Below are 21,697 nucleotides of genomic sequence, written 5' to 3' on the forward strand. Positions count from 1 at the left end.
CAAGCTGTACAGTCAAATATTGTTCCGAATTTTTTTTTCCTTCTCTCACATAATTTCATAACAATACTCTCTTCCTCCGTGCCTCTTTTCTATTGACAAACAGTATTGTATCCCTTAGAGTGATGAAAGGAAAAGCCACTGAACTGCATCATCAACACATGGCAGTTCCTTTCATTTTTAATGAAATATATGACAGTAAATGGACCAGAAATGTACCTAAATAAACCACATTCATAGACCAAAGGAAGAAGACATTGTTAAGCACTAGGTTTAATACACAGCGGGTATCCAATGGATACAACAGAAAAGTTAATTCATTCAGAATTGTAAGGAAGCAACAGTTGTGCATTATTATTTTTTTGCTTGGTTTCACCATGTACAAACATTTGAACCAGGCCTCTCAACATTAGGCAGGTCAACAGAGTAAAAGCAGACGCTTGCTCATTGTAACTGAGGTTATTTTCTTTAAGCAAAACAAGGAAATACATATTTGGTTAGCTTAAAAACTTTTTTTTAAACAAGAAAAGAATTACAGAGAGAGTCAGTGACAATTATATGAAATCAAAATATAGTCTGCTAAAGCAGTTTCAGCTCAGCAGGAAATCTCCCACATTCCTTTTTTTAAGTGCTGTCTTCTCATCCAGCCCCCATGTTGCTTTTCATCCATTCCTGATGACCATTACCCTCTGTGCTTATACAGATGGTTGTCGTGGAGACCGGCTGTTTCCCTACTTTTAATTCTCTTTTTCCAGCACAAGCTACCCTCTCATGCCTGAGCTGTGGCAGGCTCCTCCCTAAACAATCTCAGGAAAACATCTTTTCTGTGGCATAGTGCCTGAATGCAGTGCCCCTATAGCTCTTGTCCTACTGGTAATTAATTGTCATCTTCAAGCAGTGAGAGGGGAATAGGCTCACAGCTCCAAGACTTTTCTTCCCGCTCAACTTTTGCAAAGACCAGTGACTGCAGCAGAAGCCCAACCAAGGTGACAGGCTGGGTAGGATTCAGTGCTGAACAGATATCATTTCAGCCAGTAGGGAGGTGCAGGGTAATAACAGCCACAATGCAAACAGGGCAGATGAATTATCTGCAATGTTACTAATTGCCACAAATGTCAGCACTAAACCTTCGTGGATTTGGTCTAGATGAGCAAGTCTGGTGCTGCTGGGTGTTAAGCATTATACAACTAGATGCCAATCTATATAAGCAATTCCTCCCACAGATCTTGTAAAATGGAAGCACTTGTGTAAAGTTACCCACCAACTTGTTCTCTTATCCATTCCAGAGAAATGGCAGACACTGACACCCTGCGTACTGACGACTGCTGTGTCATTGACCTGGGCCACTGGACGACGAGGCATCCTCCAGCCAGGAAAGAAACTACACACAGGCAAGGTGAAGGGTTCCTTTGTTGGCACAGTCTCTGCAGAGAACTACTGAGTTGTGTTCATGCTCTGCTTGCCAAGCTTTTGTACGTTAAAGGAAATGTAGTAGTGAAAACATGACTAAGAGTCTGAATGGGACAACAGCTACAGAGCACAAGGAGCCTCTCCGTCATATTTTTACACACTGTGAACTCTCTCCAGCTGGATTTGCATTTGATAGATAGAACCCTGTTCTTGTTTTCTGGGCAGGGTTGGTCGTTGGCTCTATAATTCTGTGTGGAGTTGAAGTCTCCTGGTTCATTCCTTTGCTCCAGCAAAGCTGGAAGGCCTGAGAGGCTTCTCTTCAACACTCAAGCATTTCAGGGTATCCAACTTCCCCTTTTACATTAGACCTTCATAAAAAAACCAGCCACTTTGCCCTCCCTTCCACTATCCTGTTCTGTCCTGAGCGCTGGATCTATGGCAGCAATTCATTAACTCCTCTTTGCCTCCAAAAAAGCGCTTTCAGGTCATGGCACATGCATTATGCCTAGGGTGCGACAACTCCTGTTGTTTCAGTTAGGGAAACCAAGATACAAACTAGTTTCAAACTCCTGATTACAGGAATTCTTGGATTACGCTGAGGTGTTCAGAGGATACCTTTCTCTCTTTTGCTCCTTCCTGAAGGGGAAATCTTATTTTTCAGCTCACAAACTCTGTTGGCTTGAAGACATCAAAGCTTGTAGCCAAAGCTTACGTTACTCTAGCAGATGTACTATTTCTTTTAAAATGCCGTCTTAGGAATTTACCTTGCTGGTGGCCTGACTCAAAATCTTATGGTAGCTAGCTGTAACAGACCAGTTATATATAGTTCCTCCTTCCCCTTGGGATCAGTGACAGATTTCAGAAAGCTAAGCTTTTCTGGCAGGCTGGCCTGACTCCATTAATCTCTCTGTTGCTGGGATTTTGAAATCTTTTTATGCTGGTTCAGGCTCAGGTACAGCTTGATGAGGATGTGTGAGCAGTGAGGACAGAGGTTATGTCTACAGTGTGAAACAAAGGTTTGATGCAGCTTGGATCTTGTTTGTTTGGGACACCATGGTCCAGCTTGCAGCAGGTGAGACTTCAGTAATAGCTGAACGTATAGGGGCACTAGTTTGAAAAACCCAAACCTTTGGGGTCTTGAGACAGATGGAACCAAGCCCTCGGTTGTCCGTTAACATTGATGTAGTTGCCAAATCTCAGCGTAAAGCACGATTGTTTGGCTCCAATTACAATGCGAGGCTGAGGTCTGCTCTAGCTGAGACGGGAATTCTGAGCAATAGCTGTCTCCCCAACGTGGCAGCTGCATTCTGAGGAGGTGGGTTTCTGATACCTCTTGCATCTGTGATGCATCCCCTTCTGCTCCACTCCCGCCTTGCCAACACAGTCACAGTCTGGACTGCTCTTTGTCATGTGATTCAAGATTTTAGTGGCAGGAGCTTTCACTACATGGGCATTAGAAAGGAAGAAGGCCTAGCGGGTGGCACTGTCACGTGAAACAACCTCAAAAGGACAGCAGCACTAAATGGAGAATTAAATGAGCAAAGCCTGACTCCCCTAATGCTCTGGGGCTGGTTGGCAGTATTTGCAGCCTCTCTTAGTTTTGCATCTAGAAGGTTAGCAAATGTTATACAGAAAACAGACCTTGAAATAAGCTTCCCTGTCTCAAAGCTCAGAGGGACACAAATTCTTGGGGAACAGGAATAAGAGAGAGAAAAATACATTTCAATCAAACGACTGCAAAAAAGTATAATTTGTCAAGTTTTGCAAACCATATGAAAACAATTCAAAAGTGACACAAAAATATATATAAGTTTGAAAAATACTTAAAAGAAAAAAGTACAGATTTCACAATATCAAAACAAATGACGTATGGTTAAAAAGAAAAAAAAAAAGACATTGAATAACACCATATTGGCAGAAAAAGTAAACCTCTCCAGGGCAGCTGTGTTCTGTCATTTAAAGTGTCAGTTTGTGTATCTAGGATCTGTCTATAACGTGCTCAGCAATGACAACATTAACTCTGAGCATTAGAAGAACCTCATAGCAGCGAGTCAAATCTGAGCAATGTGTACGAGGGAAGAGAGCAGCGAGGGTTACTGTGCTCAGAGGCCTGAACGTCCTGACTTACATGGCCATGGTCTCCTCTTACTACTACCGGACACAAAATCTTTTCTAAATCCGTCCTAAGGGAAGATTTGTGAATTCTGAAAGAACTGTGGGAAGCGCAGAGGGCTCTAAGCACAGACTGCACGATGTGTTGTTGAGTGCCTGGCTGTGAGGCAAACCTTGGCCTTTGGCTTCTTGAGCCTTTACAGGTTTAGAGTCTGACAGATGGAGACCACCATAGTGGAACTCTCCTCTCACCTACATCATATAAATTGGTGTAATGCTGCTGGTGCAAGCGGGACTGCACTGGTAAGTGCTACTGGGAATCAGATAAGAATAGGGCTTTTGCTTCCCAGAAGAGGGGGAAGATGTTGGGGTGGAACAAGAGGTGCTATTTCCTGGGATCGCCCTCCAAAGGGTGCCTGGAGACTCCCCAGTCTCAGGAGACAACTTTAGCACCTCTAACTACAGCATTTGTGCTGCAGCAAGCTTCCCATAAAGGGAGATTAACTTTGCCACTGAGCATGGTTTGCACTGATGCAGACTGAGAAAGAGCAGAACAGCTCCAGTCCATTACTGGGACTTGCACACATGGTACAAATCGCTCTGGACCAGTAAAGCTTATTGTGCAGAGGGGAAATATGCCTGCTGGCAGATGTAGCCCTTCCCCATAAAACAGAACACAACTAAAAAGGCGGTGAAGGACTGGAATGAAGATGTGTAGCCCTTTGTGAACAAACCTTTTTCCTTGTTGCATAGGCTCCCCCTTAAAGAGAAAAGCTCTGTGTTGCCAAGGATGTGTAATTGGTTTTACTGGTCATCCCTGACGTGATGAGGCTGGGTGGGCTGACAGATTATACTGTACCACCAAAGGGGGCAAAACAGACCTCTTGACTTTAATGGGAATGTCTTACTGCTGAATGACCCACAAGCAATGCTTCCACTAAAGTGAGTCTTCTATAAAAAAAAATCCTTAATTGAGTGAATTGACTTAAAATATCTTTCTTCCCCATTTCTTCCATTTACAGTATCTCTAAAAAGGTCAGTCCTTTTGGTCTAATGCTCTGGTATGTGTCCCCCAACCTCTCTAACCAAATAAATAACTCATCCCTGCCTGTAACCCCATTGAGCAGCCAATACCAATTCAGGACTGGTGTTCTTGCAGACGTTACAAGACCTCATGCAATACAGCAAAAGGGAATTTTCTAAAAAGTGGGGAAATAAAAATGTCACACTAGCGATCACACAACTAGGTCTTCAAGCTCATGATCATTTGAGGCTCTCTGTGTGGTCTAAAATAAAAGGGTTAAAAGATACATAATGTAGTTGTCGTTTTTTGTTTTCTTTTTATACAGAAATCATACACACAGAACTTCAACCTGAAACTTCATAACAAAAAAAGTCCACTAATTTAAGGAAAGCATTTTGTTGTGCAAAAAGTCCCTCCCCCCTCCCCTGTTCACCTTCATCTACTGAGGGTCTCACACACACACATAAAGTTTCCTTCCAACAGGCGAGTTGGTAAGAAAGAGTCCTCCCTATGTACAGTGAATTAGAGAGAAGCTGGATACAGTGCTGGCAAGAGGTGTTAGACGATTGCCTCTATCTGGAAGTGTCCATGTTCTCCTCCTTAAAGTTACTGCAGTGCTCTATAACTTTCCTATGGATAAAGCAAGGACAAGGAGAGAGGGTTTAGTTTAAAGCTTACTGCATGTCAGTTGTGGGACAGTAACATAAGAACTGTCCAACAGCTTGATCTTTAGGGAAAGGTATACTATTTGCAGCAGGCAGTCTCTTCCGAGATATGCGTCAACCAATATTTGTGTCAAAACCAAGTATACTCCACAAAAGCAGCTTAGAGCTCACAGTTCATCCCCTTGGAATTTTGAGTCATGTTAGAATACGTCCAGATCCATATGTGACTGTTCATTCATCACCCCTGTGTCCAAATCATCAGATAACTTTGAATCACATCAGGAAACGCATGCATATGGATGTTTGTCACTCACTCTGCTGTCATCTGTCCCTGCTTTTCCTATTCTATTCATTTACCATTCTTGCAATGTCCCATCACTGTATGCAATCTGCCTAACTGGGAGAGTCTTTGCAGGCTTCAGTCACCTCTGGCATTTAGCAACCTTCAGCTCCAGGGAATGCCTGCTGCCCACCCACAGGGTACATGTTCCCAGCTCATCTCTACCTCTCTTCTATATTCATCCTGCCAGTGTGAAATTTGTCAATGATTCGAAGCTGCAGCTGGCTTTTAAAACTCTGAAAGAATGGCTCCAAAGGAAGGTCACACAACAAAGTTGGGGAAGCTCACAAAAGTGGACTCCCTCCACCTTTTGAAAAAATCCTTTCTTTGGTAGCCTTACTTGATGCAGAAGAATAAAAACTAAACTAAAGCTAAATTGAACGTTTGATGAGAGTGCATTGGTTTCTTACCGGGCCATTTCCTTGGTCTCTTGCCGTGCTGAGGCCATTTTAATCATGTCCTTCAGAAGGGGAATCCCACCTTCTTTGATCAGCAGTGGGCAGTACTTGTCAGCTGCAGAGAAAGGAATAAAACCGGTCCTTGTGAACCTTCACAGGAGTGATATAAAGGATCGCAGGAGGGGAAGGAGAAGCCTGGGGCCTGAAAAGCCACAAAACTTCTCTTTTTTTATGGAGCCAGCCTGCTAGGGGTGCCCTGGCTGTGCAAACAACAGGCACAAAACAGCTGAGAACGTAAGAGCATGGCCAGAAGGATCAAAACATTGAAGGAATTTCCTACACACTAAGTCTCATTGTTTCTCGTTTGGCTGTGCTGCCTGGACATTCCTGCATTGTTCAAAGACGGTTCTCCCTACCTACAGAGCTAAACTGGGAAGTTTTTCAGCTGACAAGCTCAGATCCACACCCTCAACTTCTACAGTGCAGTGGATGCGATTTCGAAAAGGGAACTTACGGTAGACAGAGACCAGGTTATACAGTGCCCAGGTGGCCCAGTGCTGGCTGACTGGGGAGATCCCTTGTGGAAGAAGTCGAAGGATTGGTTCAAATGACCTGCACAGAAATATTGCAGAAGTTGTTAAAAATCCAAGAGCTGCTTCTTTCAGCACCTTTGCCACTCAAAGCAATACAAACTCTGTGCTCATAGATACCACAGCAGTAAATCACTGGCATGCCAAAGACTCTGGCATCAAAGACTAAGTCTGTGTCACACAGCAATCCTAGCAGGCTTACGGGCCCTACCACTATAGCGTAAACGTGCTGCCCAGATAAATAGCTGCAACTGAGTCCCAGAACTGATTTCCATCCTCCATCAGTCATTTCCTTACAACAGCCGAAACCCAGCAGCGCTGATCTTTCTGTAGAGGGGCCAAAGCAAAATTATACCCAGCCAAAGCTAGCTGCTCACGTGCAATGGTTGCTGCGTTTGTTCTGACAAAATAATTTGTCTATACTGTCAAACAGGCACTGGAATGCCATTTGTTCTGGACCCCTGCCAGGCACTATGGAAATAACAGATTACCTGATACCCTCTTACAGGAAAGGCTTTGGAGGATTCTACCAGTTGTATTAATCCATGAAGGGATTTCTGGGAACTGTGTCTAAATATCCCCCAGAGAGAGAAAACTACAGCAATCCACGTGACTCTCAGAAGCAAACAGACTTAAGGACGTGCAAAAGACAGCAGCCTCAGAGGAAAATGCTTAGGCAGTCCCAGTCAGATTCCAGCTTTCCTAACTACACAATTTCACTAGAAACACGCAGAGGAAATTCTGTTAGGCTCCCACACTTCTCCCATAGGAATTGCCAGGCAAGGTGTCTAATTTCAGCAGCCTGTGTAACATTTCCAAGGAAGATGTAAAACCCTTGCTAAATAGGTCCCTGAGGACATTTCTCCTTCTCCCTGAAGCAGAGCCTCCATGCTGGGCTATACCTCTTCCCTTCTCTCTGTTGGTTCTTGCCTCCTGTGCCAATCCTGGCTCCTGGGTGAGTGGGCCAAACTTTTCTATTCCTCACCTGTAATTAATATTTCTCCTGGAGTTGATATCCCAGCTCTGGATGGCTGCCCACATCCTCTTTACAACCTCCTCTCGGTGGGGCTCACATATACCCCAAGCCTCTGGACCATCAAACATGATATGGGAGAGCACACCACAGGCATTATAAGATACCTCAATCCCATCTGCTTTGCTTTCCAGCAGGTTGCTGCCAAGAGAGAAGAGATCATTTAGAGGTGTTGATGCACCAAATGTTTCAAAGTTTCCAGGTGATTCAGGGGCAGAACTCCAGAGCATTCACCCTGCCCCAGCCCAGCTCTCACCTGAACACACTGATGAACTGGGAGGTCATGAGCTGCGGGCGGAGCTCCTTCACCTCTGCTACATTGCCCAGGAGGCCCAGCATGTTGCGATGCAGTTCCTGTTTCTCTGGGAACTCCTAAGCAAGCAAAGAGCAGGATTATGCAAAAGTTAGGGCCAGGGTGATGCTGAGAACAAGGAGCCCTGGGAAGAGATTGTACAGCATGCCTGGAAGGGCTGAGTATTTTGGGATAGTCAGCAATGGTTCTTTAGCAGATGCCAAATGGGATCCCTGGTGTTCAAGATACGTGTGAAATGAGAAAATTGAGGTCAGGGCCCACTATTCACTGCTGCTCTACTTAAGGGAGACTGCATACAAGATGGAAGAGAGGAAGATGTGTTGAGTGTAAGTTTCTTTGTTCTTCTACTGGCTGGGTGAGTGGATGTGAGAAAGAAAAAGCACATGCAAGCTTTTTCTTTTCTGGCTGTGCAACACAGGAAGTACTGCTTATAGATTAGCATAGCTAGGGATCCTGCCCAGGCACCTGCATCTCCACTGCTAATGTCAGCATTCCTCTAGAGGAAACCAGATGTACTTACTTTCAAGCACTCCAAGAACAGTTTCATGCCGCTGTAGTTAAGGAACATCTCGCAGTTATCAGGGGTCTCATCAGTGATGTTCCAGAGGGCACTCCAGGAGAACTCCATCACCTGATCACACTACAGAGCCAAAGAGACAGGGACAGAAACAGAGCTTTGGTAATGTGGGAGCCCAGCGCAAACTAACCACTTGTGTTTCCTCTCCAGTATCACCCTAGATGGCTCCAGAGGTAAGAAAACATTGTTATTCACTTTCAACTTGTCAGCAAGTGGGTTTTCTGTTTAATATCTTTGCCTCCCTGTCACATTCCCCTGCCCTCACCCTGGTCCAGGAAATTCTGCAGCATCAGCTGAGATGCCCTGTGTTTGTTAGAGAAGCTGAGCTGGCACTCTGGACCGATCTCTGTGCCTAAGTCAGACTGAAAAGAAAATACTTTATGTATACATTTTTGAGGGAAACACTCACCGTTTTATCAGCCAACTTCTTCTGAATCAACTTTAGCATTGTCTGTGGGCAGAGGAAGGAGAAGAGTGAGAAACAGTTCAGGAATCATAGAGCTAAAAGTAACTGCTGTAGTACTGCAGGGCTGGCTACAGCCAATTTGCAGGCATATGCAGTTTTGATCCTTTGTAGAGAACCTACTTGGTATCTGCTCCTCTAAACCAGGAGGACTGGGTTATGTTCGATGTTGCAAGTATTCACAGACCTGAAGTATGTCACAGTCCCCGAGCTGTTGAGTTTGCAGTCAAGTCAGTTTTGATTTGTATGACAAAGTCTGGAATGTGGTATAGCTGCACCAAAGCAGTGGCCTCTGCAGCTCTTTGAAAATGTGAGGGATGTGGGTTGACATGAGTTGGGAAACTGATGCAAACTCGGGGAGATGCAGAAGGAGCTAGTCAAAAAGTGGTACCAGTTCTGGAAATGATATGGTGTAGTGAAGAGGGAAGGTATAAGGTCATGCTGCTTCCCTGCTGTCACAGCCAGCCTATCTCCAAGACCGTGACTTCCAGTGCTGGCAAGTCAGCAAAAGATACCACATGGAGGGTTAGGTCCCAGGAGAAGTTAGCACTGCCGAGACACTGGTTTCCTCCTGTGATACTATAAGGTTGGATCACTGGCTGGATGCATTTGGTGGACTGCTGCAAGGGAATGGTGCTAGCCTGGGTTAAGGGTAAGCAGACGCCTTGGGACCATACCAACCATGACAAACCCCATCTTGCCCACAGCTTCTTTATGATCGTTGTCCACCTGGCAGACCAGAGCATTACAGAGGTGCACAGCGATGCGCTGGATAGACTCATCCTGCCGGCTCTGGTTGAGGATGTTCAGCAGCAGCTCGTTGACTCGGCGGTACTGAAACTCCAGCTCCTCAGGAATGCTGAAGTTACACAGTGTCAGGCAGCAATTTCGCTGTACCTGGGTCAAAAGGAAACAAACCCTGGGCCAGGTGGCTATGAAAGCGTGGACTCCATCACTTCATGTTCCTTTGCTGCTTGACTATGACCACTAAAATTTCTGTTACCCTCCTATCTAGCATTCTGCTTTAGCTGTGCTCTATTGGTACCCTCTTCTCTCTCGCTGTCGCTCTTGTCTCACGTGGCCACACAATCACCCAATGCCCATCACTTTCCAAGCTGGTTTCTCGCTGCCTGTAGCTCTATGCAGCAGTCACTGTAGTGTTTAATGTCAGCCAGCTTCCAGCACAGTGTCTTGGCATAATGTTTCTTTCTGTTGACTCAACACCCTTAACACCCACACCCTTTTCACCCCACAGTCTGGGCTATGTGTCGTACACACCCTTTGACCACTATAATCAGATAAAAAAGAGCCTTGCTATCGCCACTTTCTTCCCTTTGTTCTGGAGAATACTGCGTGGCTAACAAGTACCCTGCGTGTAATCCCCATCTCTGAGTGAAGGCAAGGAGCAGACTGGGGCAACAGCTTCTCTGGCATCTGCCTTGGGTCACATCCTGGAGGCTTAGAAGACCCAGATGCTAACACCAGGCTAAAGACTTAATAGAGGGAAGGAGGACTAACGCTGGGCTGCTCTTACTGTGACTTCCTGGTAGGACTCCATGCCATTCAGCACCACCTGGATGACCTGGCGCCGCAGCTTTACGCTCTGCTCCATGCGGTACTCGGAGTTGGTCAGGTAGAACAGCGCCGCGCTGCCTGTCACCTGGATATTTTTGTCATCCTTGTGGCACTTGAGGGCTGTGATCACCAGCTGCAGAGAAGCAACATGAAGCTTCAGCGCCACTGACTTGCTGTTGAGTCTTGGAGTGACTATTAAGGCTGTGTCGGCCAAAGACTGTTACAAGCCTGCGAGGAATGCATGGCCCAGGCATGGCAGGAACACACTTATGAAATGAAGGTACCCAGTTCCACAGCACTACTGGAACTTTCTCCAGAATGCCCTGATATGGTGTCCCAGGGTGAAGAAAAGACTAGGACTGCAAAATTTCTCTTGTTAAGGGTGAGGTAAATGCTAGCACAGGGCTTACCTGAAGGGCTCGCAGCAGCTGGCTGCAGCGTTCGATACGGGCAATGTCAAAAAGGAGGTTGATGGCCCGGGAAGTGATTTCTGGCCGGTGCTCAGTGTAAGCCTCAATAGCATTCAGCACTTGCTCTTCGTTCTTGTCTCCACTCACCTGGCACGGAGGAACAAAAAGAGTCAGGGAGAAGGAAAACCAACGTGAGAAGGAAAGTCTGAGGGTAGATCTGGAAGGTCGAAGGGTACAACTTCCCTCTGCCCTACCAATAGGATTAGGCCCAGGATGAGAGCAAAGAGGCTGAGTTGCTTCTCAGCCCAGAGGGACAAGGAATGGCACCTTTGAGGCAGGAGGATGCTAGTCACAAGTAAGACTCCCTTGTCTTAAATACTTTTCTTATAGTCACAGACATCCTGGTCCTTCAGGCAGGATGATTTTTCCATGCCCTTCTCTAAGAGGTATGCTTTTAACCCTTGTAAAAACCATGTGGGTACAGGTCTTGCCTTCTGGCAGCTTTCCTGCATTATCAAGTAGCTATTGAAAGGTCAGAGCTCAGTTGTTACACCCAAGACCCCAAGAACTCCACTCCACTGGGAGCCAGTGATTTCCCTGTTCTTTCAGCTTCTATCAAATACCCACTGCCAATATTCTTGCAGCCTCATTACCTTGTAGGCTGGGATATGTGTCAGGCGGCACAGAGATGTTTCAAAAAGGCCTAAGAACTGGAGCGGTCGTTTCAGACCCCGGAAGGGAGCAATGCTGCTCTTGGCTGGCTCAATGCTGGGGGGGGAGGGGGGGAAAGAAAAAAGAGATCAGTCATGTTGGTACCATGTTTCTTCAGGTGTCTCCGGCCACAGAGACAGCTATCTGTTCTCCATTCGCTCTGAATGTACTGCTCCATAACTAAATAGCTACACTTGAGTTGTACACCAGCTAGCTTCTCCCAAATGTAACACTAGACATTCATCCCAGGTGATCCTGAGTGAAGGGCTAAATGTGTTCAACAGAAACAGCAGGAAGAATTCATGCAGACAGAATGCAGCTTTCCCAGGTAGAACTTGTCCTGGAAATTCACTAGCTGGAGTGAATGTTTTCTCTTAGGAAAGGGCTGTGGATTTCAGTGATCCAAACTATTTGCAAACTGGACTGCATGTCATCTGATAGACACGCTAGTCTGCCTCTGTGATCGCGCAAGAATGCTAGTTTTGCTGCCATGTTCCTTATTGACCAAGAGCCAGTATTTTTTCACTAGCTCAGGTGGAAAGTAGCCAGTACTGTCCCACTTGTTTGCTTTTGTTCAGTAAGTGCTTGGGGGAAAGAAGGGCAGAGTTCTTGGCTGAGCTGGAAAACCAGACCTCTAGGTATGCCCCTACTGAGGTGCACCAGGATTTTCAAAGGTTGTCTGCCCAGTATCCAGGTCAAACCCGAAAATCTGCCTCTAGATTCTCAACACTCAAACCTTCTATGAACATTGATGTATTGACTCGGTGTAGAAATGTTCTGTCTCAGAAGAGCCTAGATTTCAATGAGGGTAAGAATGTTTTGTGTAGAAAATGTGTAAAGGGCTCTGGAGTCCTTTCAGAAAAAAATACAAACCACTGCAAGAGATCCCTGGAAGAATGTATGTGGAAGAGAACAACTGAAATACTTCTTCAGATATGTACGGGAGGCAGATAGAATGAATTCTTTATTACTCTTAAAAGCCCTTACATGCGTCACAGGAATCACAGCTGATTCCTATACCAGTCTTTAGCATCAGGAGAAACTAGCATCAATTTTATTCTGCTTTTTTTAGTATTAATTAGACCTATGGAATTTGGAAACTTAGAGGAGGGAACTGTTTTTAATTCATCTCTGACTGGTCTATCCATCCAAGCAGACCTCAGTAACTGCTATTTCCTTACCTTGTCTGGCCCATCTTCTCCTCCATGCTTGGGATAGTGCAGTTCTCCAGCATGGTGTGCCCTGAGATATCGAGCGAAGTGAGGTTTACCAAGTTTTCCACAAACAGGTTTAGAACCCGCCGGGTCAGCTTGAATTTGTAATAACTGGACAGATGATCTCTGGAGATATCCAAGTGCCTGCAAATGACAGAGAGGAGCTCAGAGCCTGGAAAGCGTTAGCTGGGGCCTCTGCCTCTTTACCAGAGGAAGATGACAAGCCAAGTGTGATTATTATTTATTTATTATTATTATTTCCTTCACAAGATACAGGAATGTGGTTCTGTAGGATCTGGCAGCAGGATCTGGCCCTGTGTCTCACTGAAGCACTGAGATATCTGGTAGAGGTCTACTTAGAATGGAGCACAATGAATCATTTGGCCACATGTGACAAAGGAAATTGCTCTGGGCTCAGAAACTGGCTTTCCTCAAGCTTCCTCGCAGCAGCCACCTGAACATTTCTGACTGGTGATTAAGATGCACTAGAGGATCTTTGCATCCCCAGAAACATACATTGCCTCATCCCACAAATTAAGTTACACAAGTTTTTGTCTGCTTCCCCAATCTTCTATTTTTTCCACCCCCGGCTATTATGCTGCCCTGATTTCATTTATCTTCAGGTATTTAAATGCTTTGGGCAAACCTGATGCTAAGGGAGTGGTCGGACAAACTGAGCAGCCATCATGTGCAGGTGGGGTCCCTTACAGGACAGGGGCTGCTCATGCCTGCCAAGCAGTAGCTAAGACCCTTGGGAGAAACTTTTCTAAATAAAGACAGGAGCCATCATCTCACTCACAAAAGTGTTTTCTACCTGTTGTAGACCAAGTTTCATTGCAAATCACTGGGAGTTAAAGTACTTGGATTTAGAAAATTTTATCCAAGGTGTTCCCTGAGACTCCTAGGCCATATGTTAACATGGTACCCCCTAGTGTCTGCAGCCAGCAAGAGACCATATGAAAGCCGTTGCAAACTATCCTTCACCCGACTAGTAAGGCCCTTCTCTTTGGCTTGGAAAGTCCTGGATCCCTTTTCTGATGCCACTGTGCAGTTTGAATAGCAATTGTCTCAACTCTCTTTTGGGAAGTCATTTCACTGTCTAGACGGCTAGGTCAGGAGCGCCTATTTATTTACACTGCTTTTTCCCTTGCACCATCCATGCACAGTGCGCTTCCACAGAGCACAGCGAGTAGGCAGTCTGAGCTCAGAGTTTTTCCTAGTTTTATTTCAGAGCCAGGCTTAAACTTTGGACATTCCTGTTTGACAAGTGGTTTGGAGGACTGAGTTTCACAGCGTGGTTATTGCTATATTAGTATATGTACACAACTACAGTAATTTTTTTGCCATCTCTCAGGCATTCAGCTGTTCTCTTTTGGTTTGCTGGGGGGGGGGGTGGTTGGTTTTGGTTTGGTTGGTTGGTTTTGTGTGTGTGTGGTTGTGGTGTGTTGAGGTTTTTTTGTTTTTCCAGGATGAAGTTTCTGCTAAGTGGTGCCCTTTCGCAAGCAAAACGCAGGCTGGCTGTAGACATGTCAGACATAGAGTGAGTCAATGAGTGAGCCTGTTCATGGGCAGGTTTATAACCTGAAACCAGCAGTGGGTGGCTCTCCGTTAGCAGGCAAGTAGACCATTCCTAAAAGACCTTTCTCTATGGGTGGGAAAAGGATAAACAAGGAAGAACAGATCTGCTGACCTGAGCTTGCGAAGCTGTGCGATCACTTGGATGTGCTCCTCTGAAAGGTCCATGTTGTAAAGCACTAAGGAAACCAGACTGTCCTTCCACTGGGTCAGAAATCCCACATCGTTCAGCTGGATCCCAGAGAGATCAAGAGCTGCAAGGGAGGCCAAAGGCCGAAGCAACGTCTCCACATTTACCCCTTCGATCAAGCGGCCCAGGTTCAGGAAGCGTAAACGGCTAAAGCCTTCAAAAGTAAAGTCCTTGACCAAGACCTGGCGAGTGGGGTTCACCAAACAGTCATCTTCACAGCCTCCGGGGTTCTCCTCCTCATAGAAGATATTACAGCAGCCAAAGAGGCTAAGGGAGATAAGTGTGTGGCTGAAGCTCACCAAGGTTTGCAGACTCTTGGCTGTCAGCTTCTCACAGTTAGTCAGGTAGAGCTCAACAAGATCCTGGAAGATGGGAAATCAAAGTTAGAAATATTTCACAGGTAGAGTGCCCACCCTGTTTCCTACACCACCTCCCACTGGGAGAGCCTGAGATCACAGATCGCTGAACTTGGCTGGTGTCCCCATCCTGTTCCCTACAGTAGCTCTGGGAGCTGAGAAGGGAGACGCTGCGGTTCTCCCAAAGAAAATGGCGAAGGGTGGAGTCTTGGGAATCTCTGGGTGCCTGGGATTCTAGCTGGTGCCTGTGTAGCAATGCTGCCAAGTGAAGTGGCAGCTGGAGGCTATCAGTGCAATACCACCTGCTTCCTGATGGCTTCCAGGTCCTGGTCCTGCACAATCTGTTCCCGCAAGTGGATCCGAGCTAGCCTGGTGCTCCGGGGATCTGAGAACAGGGTGAAGAAGCTTTCATGGGGTTCGAAGATGCTGTCTGTCTTCACCAACTCCACATACCTGTATTGAGGCAATGGCGTTAGCACAGCACGACACAAAGGTTCAGCTACAGCTCTAGCACCTTTGCTGGTTATAGGAAAATGTGACTGAGCGAGTAAGCACACACAGACTCCCTCCTGGTCATCCAGAACAGCCTTTGGGGTAATGGCCTATTATCTCTTCTTGCACAGAACTAACAATCCTTAGGAAAATCTCAGGCAAAGATTTGTGCAAGGTCAAGCGTGTGTGTGAGCAAACTGGATTCTGGCAAGCGCAGACTCCAGGATATCACACACACACACCCCCCCCAGCTATTTAAAGCTAGTCATTTATTTTTCATTTTCAGAAAATTAGCTGGCCAAAGTTCTCTGCCAGACTTTGTGGGCAGGAGTTCAGCCAAGAGAGACTGTGATAGCCAAATTATAAATCTCTGGAAACGAGCTGCTTTGTAAAGCTATGGGAGCAGCAGCCTTAAAATTTAACATCTGTTAGCACTTTGCAGTCTTACTTCTCTGCTTTGAGAGAGTTGTAATGCTTCAGTGGTAGGAAATCGGAAGGGTCCTTTGTTGCTTACTGATGCTCTTGGAAGAAGCAGTGACTGTTTCACTCTGGGGTTATCTATGTGGAAATGGTGATTTCCACAGAAACTAGAATGATATACAGCAGCACAATAACCCCTGGGGACACTTCCTTCTGAAGTTAATGCAAATCCTTATTTACAATATGAGGATCAATTGGAAAAAAAACATCAGCCCTATGAATTCTTCCCCATTTTTTTTTTTCACCTTTCCCATCAGTCTCTTTAGACAATTATACTCTCCCTTCCCTGCACCCCTGACTCCTTCCCAAACCAGACAACAGCCTCTCCACAGGCCTGAAACGTACTCATTGACGAGTTTGTCACAAATCTCGCTTGGCAAGAAGATGTCAGGATGGAGCCGGAGAGTTTCATTGTCCAGTAGGTAGCAGAGAGTCCCCTCCAAGTTACGAAGGCAGTAATCTGTGCACAAGGTCATTAGTGACTCGGGGCTATCGGATGCCATCTTGAGGGAAGTCACGGGAAAGGGAAGAGCAGAAGAAAGCTTTTGATTCAGTAGATCCTTTCCTCAAATGAAGTTCCAGGATGAATTTACAGGGACATCTGGACAGCTACAAGCAGAGGGGAAAAAAAAGATGCATTGAGAAAGGCACATCGGCAAGTGTCCTGCAAAGCTGTTGCACCAGTAGGATGTTGATGGTTGTATTTACAGCCCATCACTTGCTGACCTCAAAAGAACCTGCAGCATTTTGGCCTCGCTGGCAGTATGCCCTGAATTTCTTGGTATCCCCACCCCCAGGGGACACCGTGGGAATGAGTTAACATGAAACATGTTTGGAAATGATGCTACACAGCAAGAAAATGTTTCCTCATTGCAGGGGTTATCTGGCTAACAAAGGCCCTCTGAAAGGGAAGTGGCAGAAACCACGTTGCTTGGTTTCCTTCAGAGTGGGCTGGATAAACCACCAGAAAATTTACTGTCAGGACGATCCTTTGTATAGCCCCAGTGGGATCTGGTGGCCCGGTACCTCGTGCCTGTAATTTTGTTTGCTACCATTTGAAGTGAAATTTCATGTTCAAGCTAAATGTTTTTCTGTAGCGCCAAGCCAGAAGCTTCATGCAAGTCCTTGAACTAGACCGTGAAGTGGATCAGAAGCCAGAGGGAAACACATAGACTGGTTTGGCTTCCCTCTGAGTGCGCTGTAAAGCAAGGTTTATGCGCATGCTGGACACCTGTAACTCCCTGGGACTTGCTCACCCAAACCATTTCAAATCTGTCACAAAAAAGAATGAGTGACTGACCCGGAAAAAGGCAAGACACTTTTGCCCTTCTTTATTTTTTAGTACAGGATAAAGAAGGATGGGTGAGGCAGATAATTAGGGGAAGCTATTCCTGACTATCTTCTTATTTGAAAAATCTCATGGCTCTAGTATTGAGGGCTTGCTGGAGCCTTGGAGGTGCTTAGCAGAAGTGACTGAAAACCAACAATGCCATTTCACTTTCAAAGGGTCAAATCACATTCTAAGCAATCCTAATGTAAACCCTTCTATATATTTCCATGGGCACACAAAAATTGTGTTGAAATGTTTATTTCTGATGTAAACCTGGTCTCCTATCAATAAGTATGTCCCTGCTGACAGTGAGACCACTGGTGCTGTGGAGTCAGTTACTCTCCTCTGCGTCACAGCTGAGTAGCCATTGCTGGGGAAGTTGTTGCAAAATGTTCTTCACTATATTCTGTTTCTGATCTTTATCCTGCAGTTGCAAACATCAGGACGCTTGTCTGTGTCTCCAGCTCTCTGCATCTCTAAAGCCTCTGGTGCTCTCTCTTTCCTTCGTTCCTACAGTATCAGTACAAGATGGAAGAGTTTAACTCCATTTCCTCACCTTAACTGCTATCCCCAAAGGCACCCGGGGTGGATCAGGCACCTTCCCTCCTTCTTTCAGACGCTCTGTTCAGCCACTGCCTGGGTGATGACACCCATACGAAGGATCAGTTAAGGCTGTGGATGAGGTAACCCTTCAAATTCAGGCACTGAATGATCTCTGGGTGACAGGAGCAGGCTGTGACTGAGCCTGCCCGGCAGTCTGGTCTCCTGGCCTTCTGATCCTTCCCTGTGCTGCAGAGTGGATTTCCATGCAAACGTGAAGGCAGCACAAGTTGGAAATCAAAGCTCCTTTCTTCCTTCCTTCTGTGTTTCATTAATTCTTTTTCTGAGGGTGTGCTTCAGCACCAATGACAAAGAGTTGGCCAAGGAATTAACCCAAGACAGAAAGGAGCCTCTCAAAAAGCAAGCGGGGATCAGCAGAACTGCTTCTCACTCGACAACGGAGGAACAGCCATGCTGGATCTCTCCTGTGGTACACTCACCCCAGGCCTCCTCCTGGGCCAAATCTCGTTCTAGTGTAAGTGAACAAAACCTTACAGGCCGAAGCAGGCACGGGTGATAAACTGGACTTGTCTTTTGGCTTTACTTGAGTTTGATTGATAGTTTCTCCTTCCTATAAGCATCTTTGGGAACTGTATCTGCAGACAACTGGCACGTTCCAGTCCCAAACTCCTTCTGACTCACTATGTTCTGACCTACAACTTTCAACAGCCTTTCCAATGGGGATCTAGGCAGGATCTCTGCTGATTTTGGCTCAAGAGGCAAAATGTCGTCAAGCAAAAGCAGACACTGAGGAAAAAAACAAACCCAAAACCTCAGCAATCACAAAAATTGTATTTAACATCCCGATTAGAGATAGTTTAAAGGATGTAACCTGCTCTTCTGGGTCAATGAGTCCTCAGCTGGGGTCATAATAACACAAAACTATGACTCCTCAAGGGTGCCACGACAGCTCAGAGACCTTTGAGGTACACGTAGTGCAAATAATGAAAATTAGTAAGATGGTGGGTCTTCAATTTTGAAAAAGATTTGTCATTAAATGAGGAGAGAAGTTAAGGATGAAATGGGCCACTGAGCGCAGAGTATTGTCTCACTGGCTGTCAGGTCCCAGCTCGGGGAATGCAGGTGGGAGGAAGTTCTCCTGTGCTCGGCACTGTGTCTGCTTTGGAGACAAATCTGCTTCACCTCCAGAACAAGTCCTTCTCACAGATTTTGCCTGAAGCTTGCTTGAGAGAATCTTTCCAGAAAGGCAAGACCAACAGGAAGATCTGAACCAGTCAGGACACATGTTCTGCTATCCCTACCAGTTCCCCTGTGCCCTCAGACAGGAGGTCCCAGCAGCCAGTGTTCTTCCACTGTTTACTACTGATGGCCAGAGAACTCAAAAACAAATTCCCATTGACAATCTATTATCACGTGCAGCTGGAAACGGCCAGTGCTTGGGACTTGTCCAAGCAGCTTAGAGCACTAAAGGGCAAGGACTGCCTTCCTGTGGCTCTGACAATCCCCTAGTCCCTCTCTGCTGAGACTAGCACAATGCAGATGATCCTAGCCCTGGAGAAATCAGCTGCCTGTTAACTTCTGACCTCCCCGTGATCCACCAACAAAATCCCATACAGGAGGTTAATAGAGAGGAAAGTGGTTAAACCATCCTGGGAAAATAAAACCAAAGCATTCATCCTCGTGATTTATTAGGGATATCTGAGTAGCACCCAGAGCTGCTGCTGTGACCTTTGGGCCAGGACACGATACAAGCTAGTCTCTCCTTCCTCAGACTCAAGACATGACACGAGGAGACGGAAGTCAGAGTGTCAATAGCTGCACTGATCAATATTGTCTCTAGTTATAAGCTCAGCGTGTTGATAAAAATAAATGAACTAGAGATAGTGACAAATCGTTAATGTTTGCCTAATCATTATCCTCAGGCAGCTTTCCACAAGCAATAGATCAGCGAGTTGCCTGCCTAGCAGGCTGCCACCAGTGCTTTCCAATGATGGGCACTAAGCTGGGGGTCAAAGACAGAAATGTGAAAGATGTTGAAAATTCAAGTACAGGAATCAAAAAGTGAATAGAACTGCAGCTGCCAATATTTTTTTCCAGTTTATTTCTCTAATAGATTTGCCTCCATCTTAATGCACAAAGGAATCGAGTCCCCTGGAGACAAAGGAGCAGGCACAGAAAAGCCTGTACACCCAACAACCCCCCGAAGCAGCCCTCTCTGTGGAGTAACAGCACCCTCCTGCCATCCACGGACCCAAAGGAAGCTGCAGTCCGTGCAGCTTCACTCTCCCCCATCACCGGCCTTCCGGATTCCACCAGCCCCCTTTGGCAAAGATTGCTTATTTGGAGGCTACATCTGTATTGTTATGGCATTTCAAACCGCACTGGCATGTGAGGCTTGGGACCGCTCTTGCCACTCCTGGGGCCGCCTGTGCCAATATTCTCTACCTTGGACTTCAGACCAATCTTCTCTCCCAGCCTCTCTCTCCAGGCGGCCACCCAAAGCCAAGCCTGACTCACCGTGGCTCCACGCCAACGGCATAACGTTTACGCTGTTGCTACAAAAATGATTGGCAAAGCTGATTTTTCCAGCATCAGGGACTTGTCCAAGGAGAGGGCAAACAACATGCGCTGATGTGAACTGATTCTGACGACTTTAGAATAACAAATTTAATGTAAATGCAGAGCTTGGCACAGGTTACATTTAAAGGAAAACTGCATTGTCATTTTAGCTGGCATCTTGCAGCTGCAAATCACTGTTTTATTAATTGATGGGTCATCACGCCTTGCGCAGGAAAATACTGTCCCTGCGTTACACGAGGCAACTGAAGTAGGAGAAGACTGAACTATTCTGTGGCCCAGCAAAACCTGCAATTTCCAAACTTGTCAGCCTGCTGAGACTGATATCATAAATGAGACGACTCATGCTAGCCAGGAAACATGTTGATCTTTGTACCTGCCTGCAGTTAAGATGCACCTTCAGCTCACTGAATTACATCATGGATTTTATTTCCAAAAGGTCACCGGCCCAAGAGGACATCCCGGGAGCCCCTGGGTTACTGGTCCCCAGGCACTGGGGATCCGCCAGACCGCGATGGTCTCTCACAGCCTTGCAAGCCACTTCATCAGCCCGCAGGCAGGTCCGGTCACAAACCCAAACCCTCCCTCGCTCCCCCCGACACGGGGCGCCGGCCCCGCTCCGTGGGGCGACTTTCCGTTCCCGAGGCACTCAGAGGTCACCTCGCCCGGCAGCGCCGGGGCTCCTCCCAGACGGGCTGCCGCAGCTCTGGGCCCTGCCCGACGGGGCCCGGCTGCTCCCGGTAGTCTCGGGGATGGGGGCTTCACCGGGGGGCACCGGGCGGCGCTGCCGGGGGGCGGCGGTTCCGCGTGGGGCGGCGCTGCCTCCCCACCCCTCCGGCGGGCAGGCCCGCTGCCCCCGGGCAGGGAGAGCCCCGCGGGTCGGATTGAGGAGGGGGACGCCGGCACTCACCTGGCGCCAGGCCCCCGCCCGGCGCGGAGGATGGGGGGCGGCGGGAGTCCCGACTCGTCCCGGCGCCGCTCCCCGGAGCGGGCAGGGGGTCCGCGTCCTCCTCGGGCCCGCTCCCCCCGCCGCGGCCTCCGCTGTCAACAAACCCCGCCGTCACTTCCGCCAGCCGGGCCGCCCGCACCGGAAGCGCCGCCGGTTTCCCCCCCCCCCGGAAACACCGTCCAGCCCGGAACGCTCGGGCCGTGCCCGCCGGTCCCCCCCCTCCGGGGCACCCGCCGGAGCCGGAAGGCAGCGCGTCGGGACCCTGCGGACCCCGGCCCTCCCTCACACACCGTGACCTCACCGCCTCCCGCTGCAGTGACGTGACGTCACGAGGTGCGGCGGCGGTGACGTCACG

The 21,697-nt window shown here is 47.2% G+C and overlaps 1 protein-coding gene across 1 annotated transcript; it reads right to left on the reverse strand.

Annotated features, from left to right (window-relative positions):
• Positions 1 to 252: 252 nt before the first annotated feature.
• On the reverse strand, positions 253 to 21,470 carry ZER1 (zyg-11 related cell cycle regulator). Its single transcript, XM_054848714.1, has 16 exons — positions 21,304 to 21,470; positions 16,271 to 16,534; positions 15,256 to 15,406; positions 14,523 to 14,959; positions 12,800 to 12,976; positions 11,561 to 11,675; positions 10,908 to 11,054; positions 10,457 to 10,630; positions 9,604 to 9,819; positions 8,869 to 8,910; positions 8,403 to 8,522; positions 7,826 to 7,941; positions 7,522 to 7,710; positions 6,461 to 6,558; positions 5,959 to 6,061; positions 253 to 5,173 (listed from the first exon to the last, which is right to left on the reverse strand). Exons 2-16 carry the CDS (start codon positions 16,426 to 16,428, stop codon positions 5,116 to 5,118), a joined length of 2,301 nt encoding a protein of 766 aa, XP_054704689.1. The 5' UTR covers positions 16,429 to 16,534; positions 21,304 to 21,470; the 3' UTR covers positions 253 to 5,115.
• Between the last annotated feature and the right edge of the window lie 227 nt (positions 21,471 to 21,697).

The sequence above is a fragment of the Grus americana genome, chromosome 20, assembly GCF_028858705.1.
Source record: "Grus americana isolate bGruAme1 chromosome 20, bGruAme1.mat, whole genome shotgun sequence".
Classification (NCBI taxonomy): Eukaryota; Metazoa; Chordata; class Aves; order Gruiformes; family Gruidae; genus Grus; species Grus americana.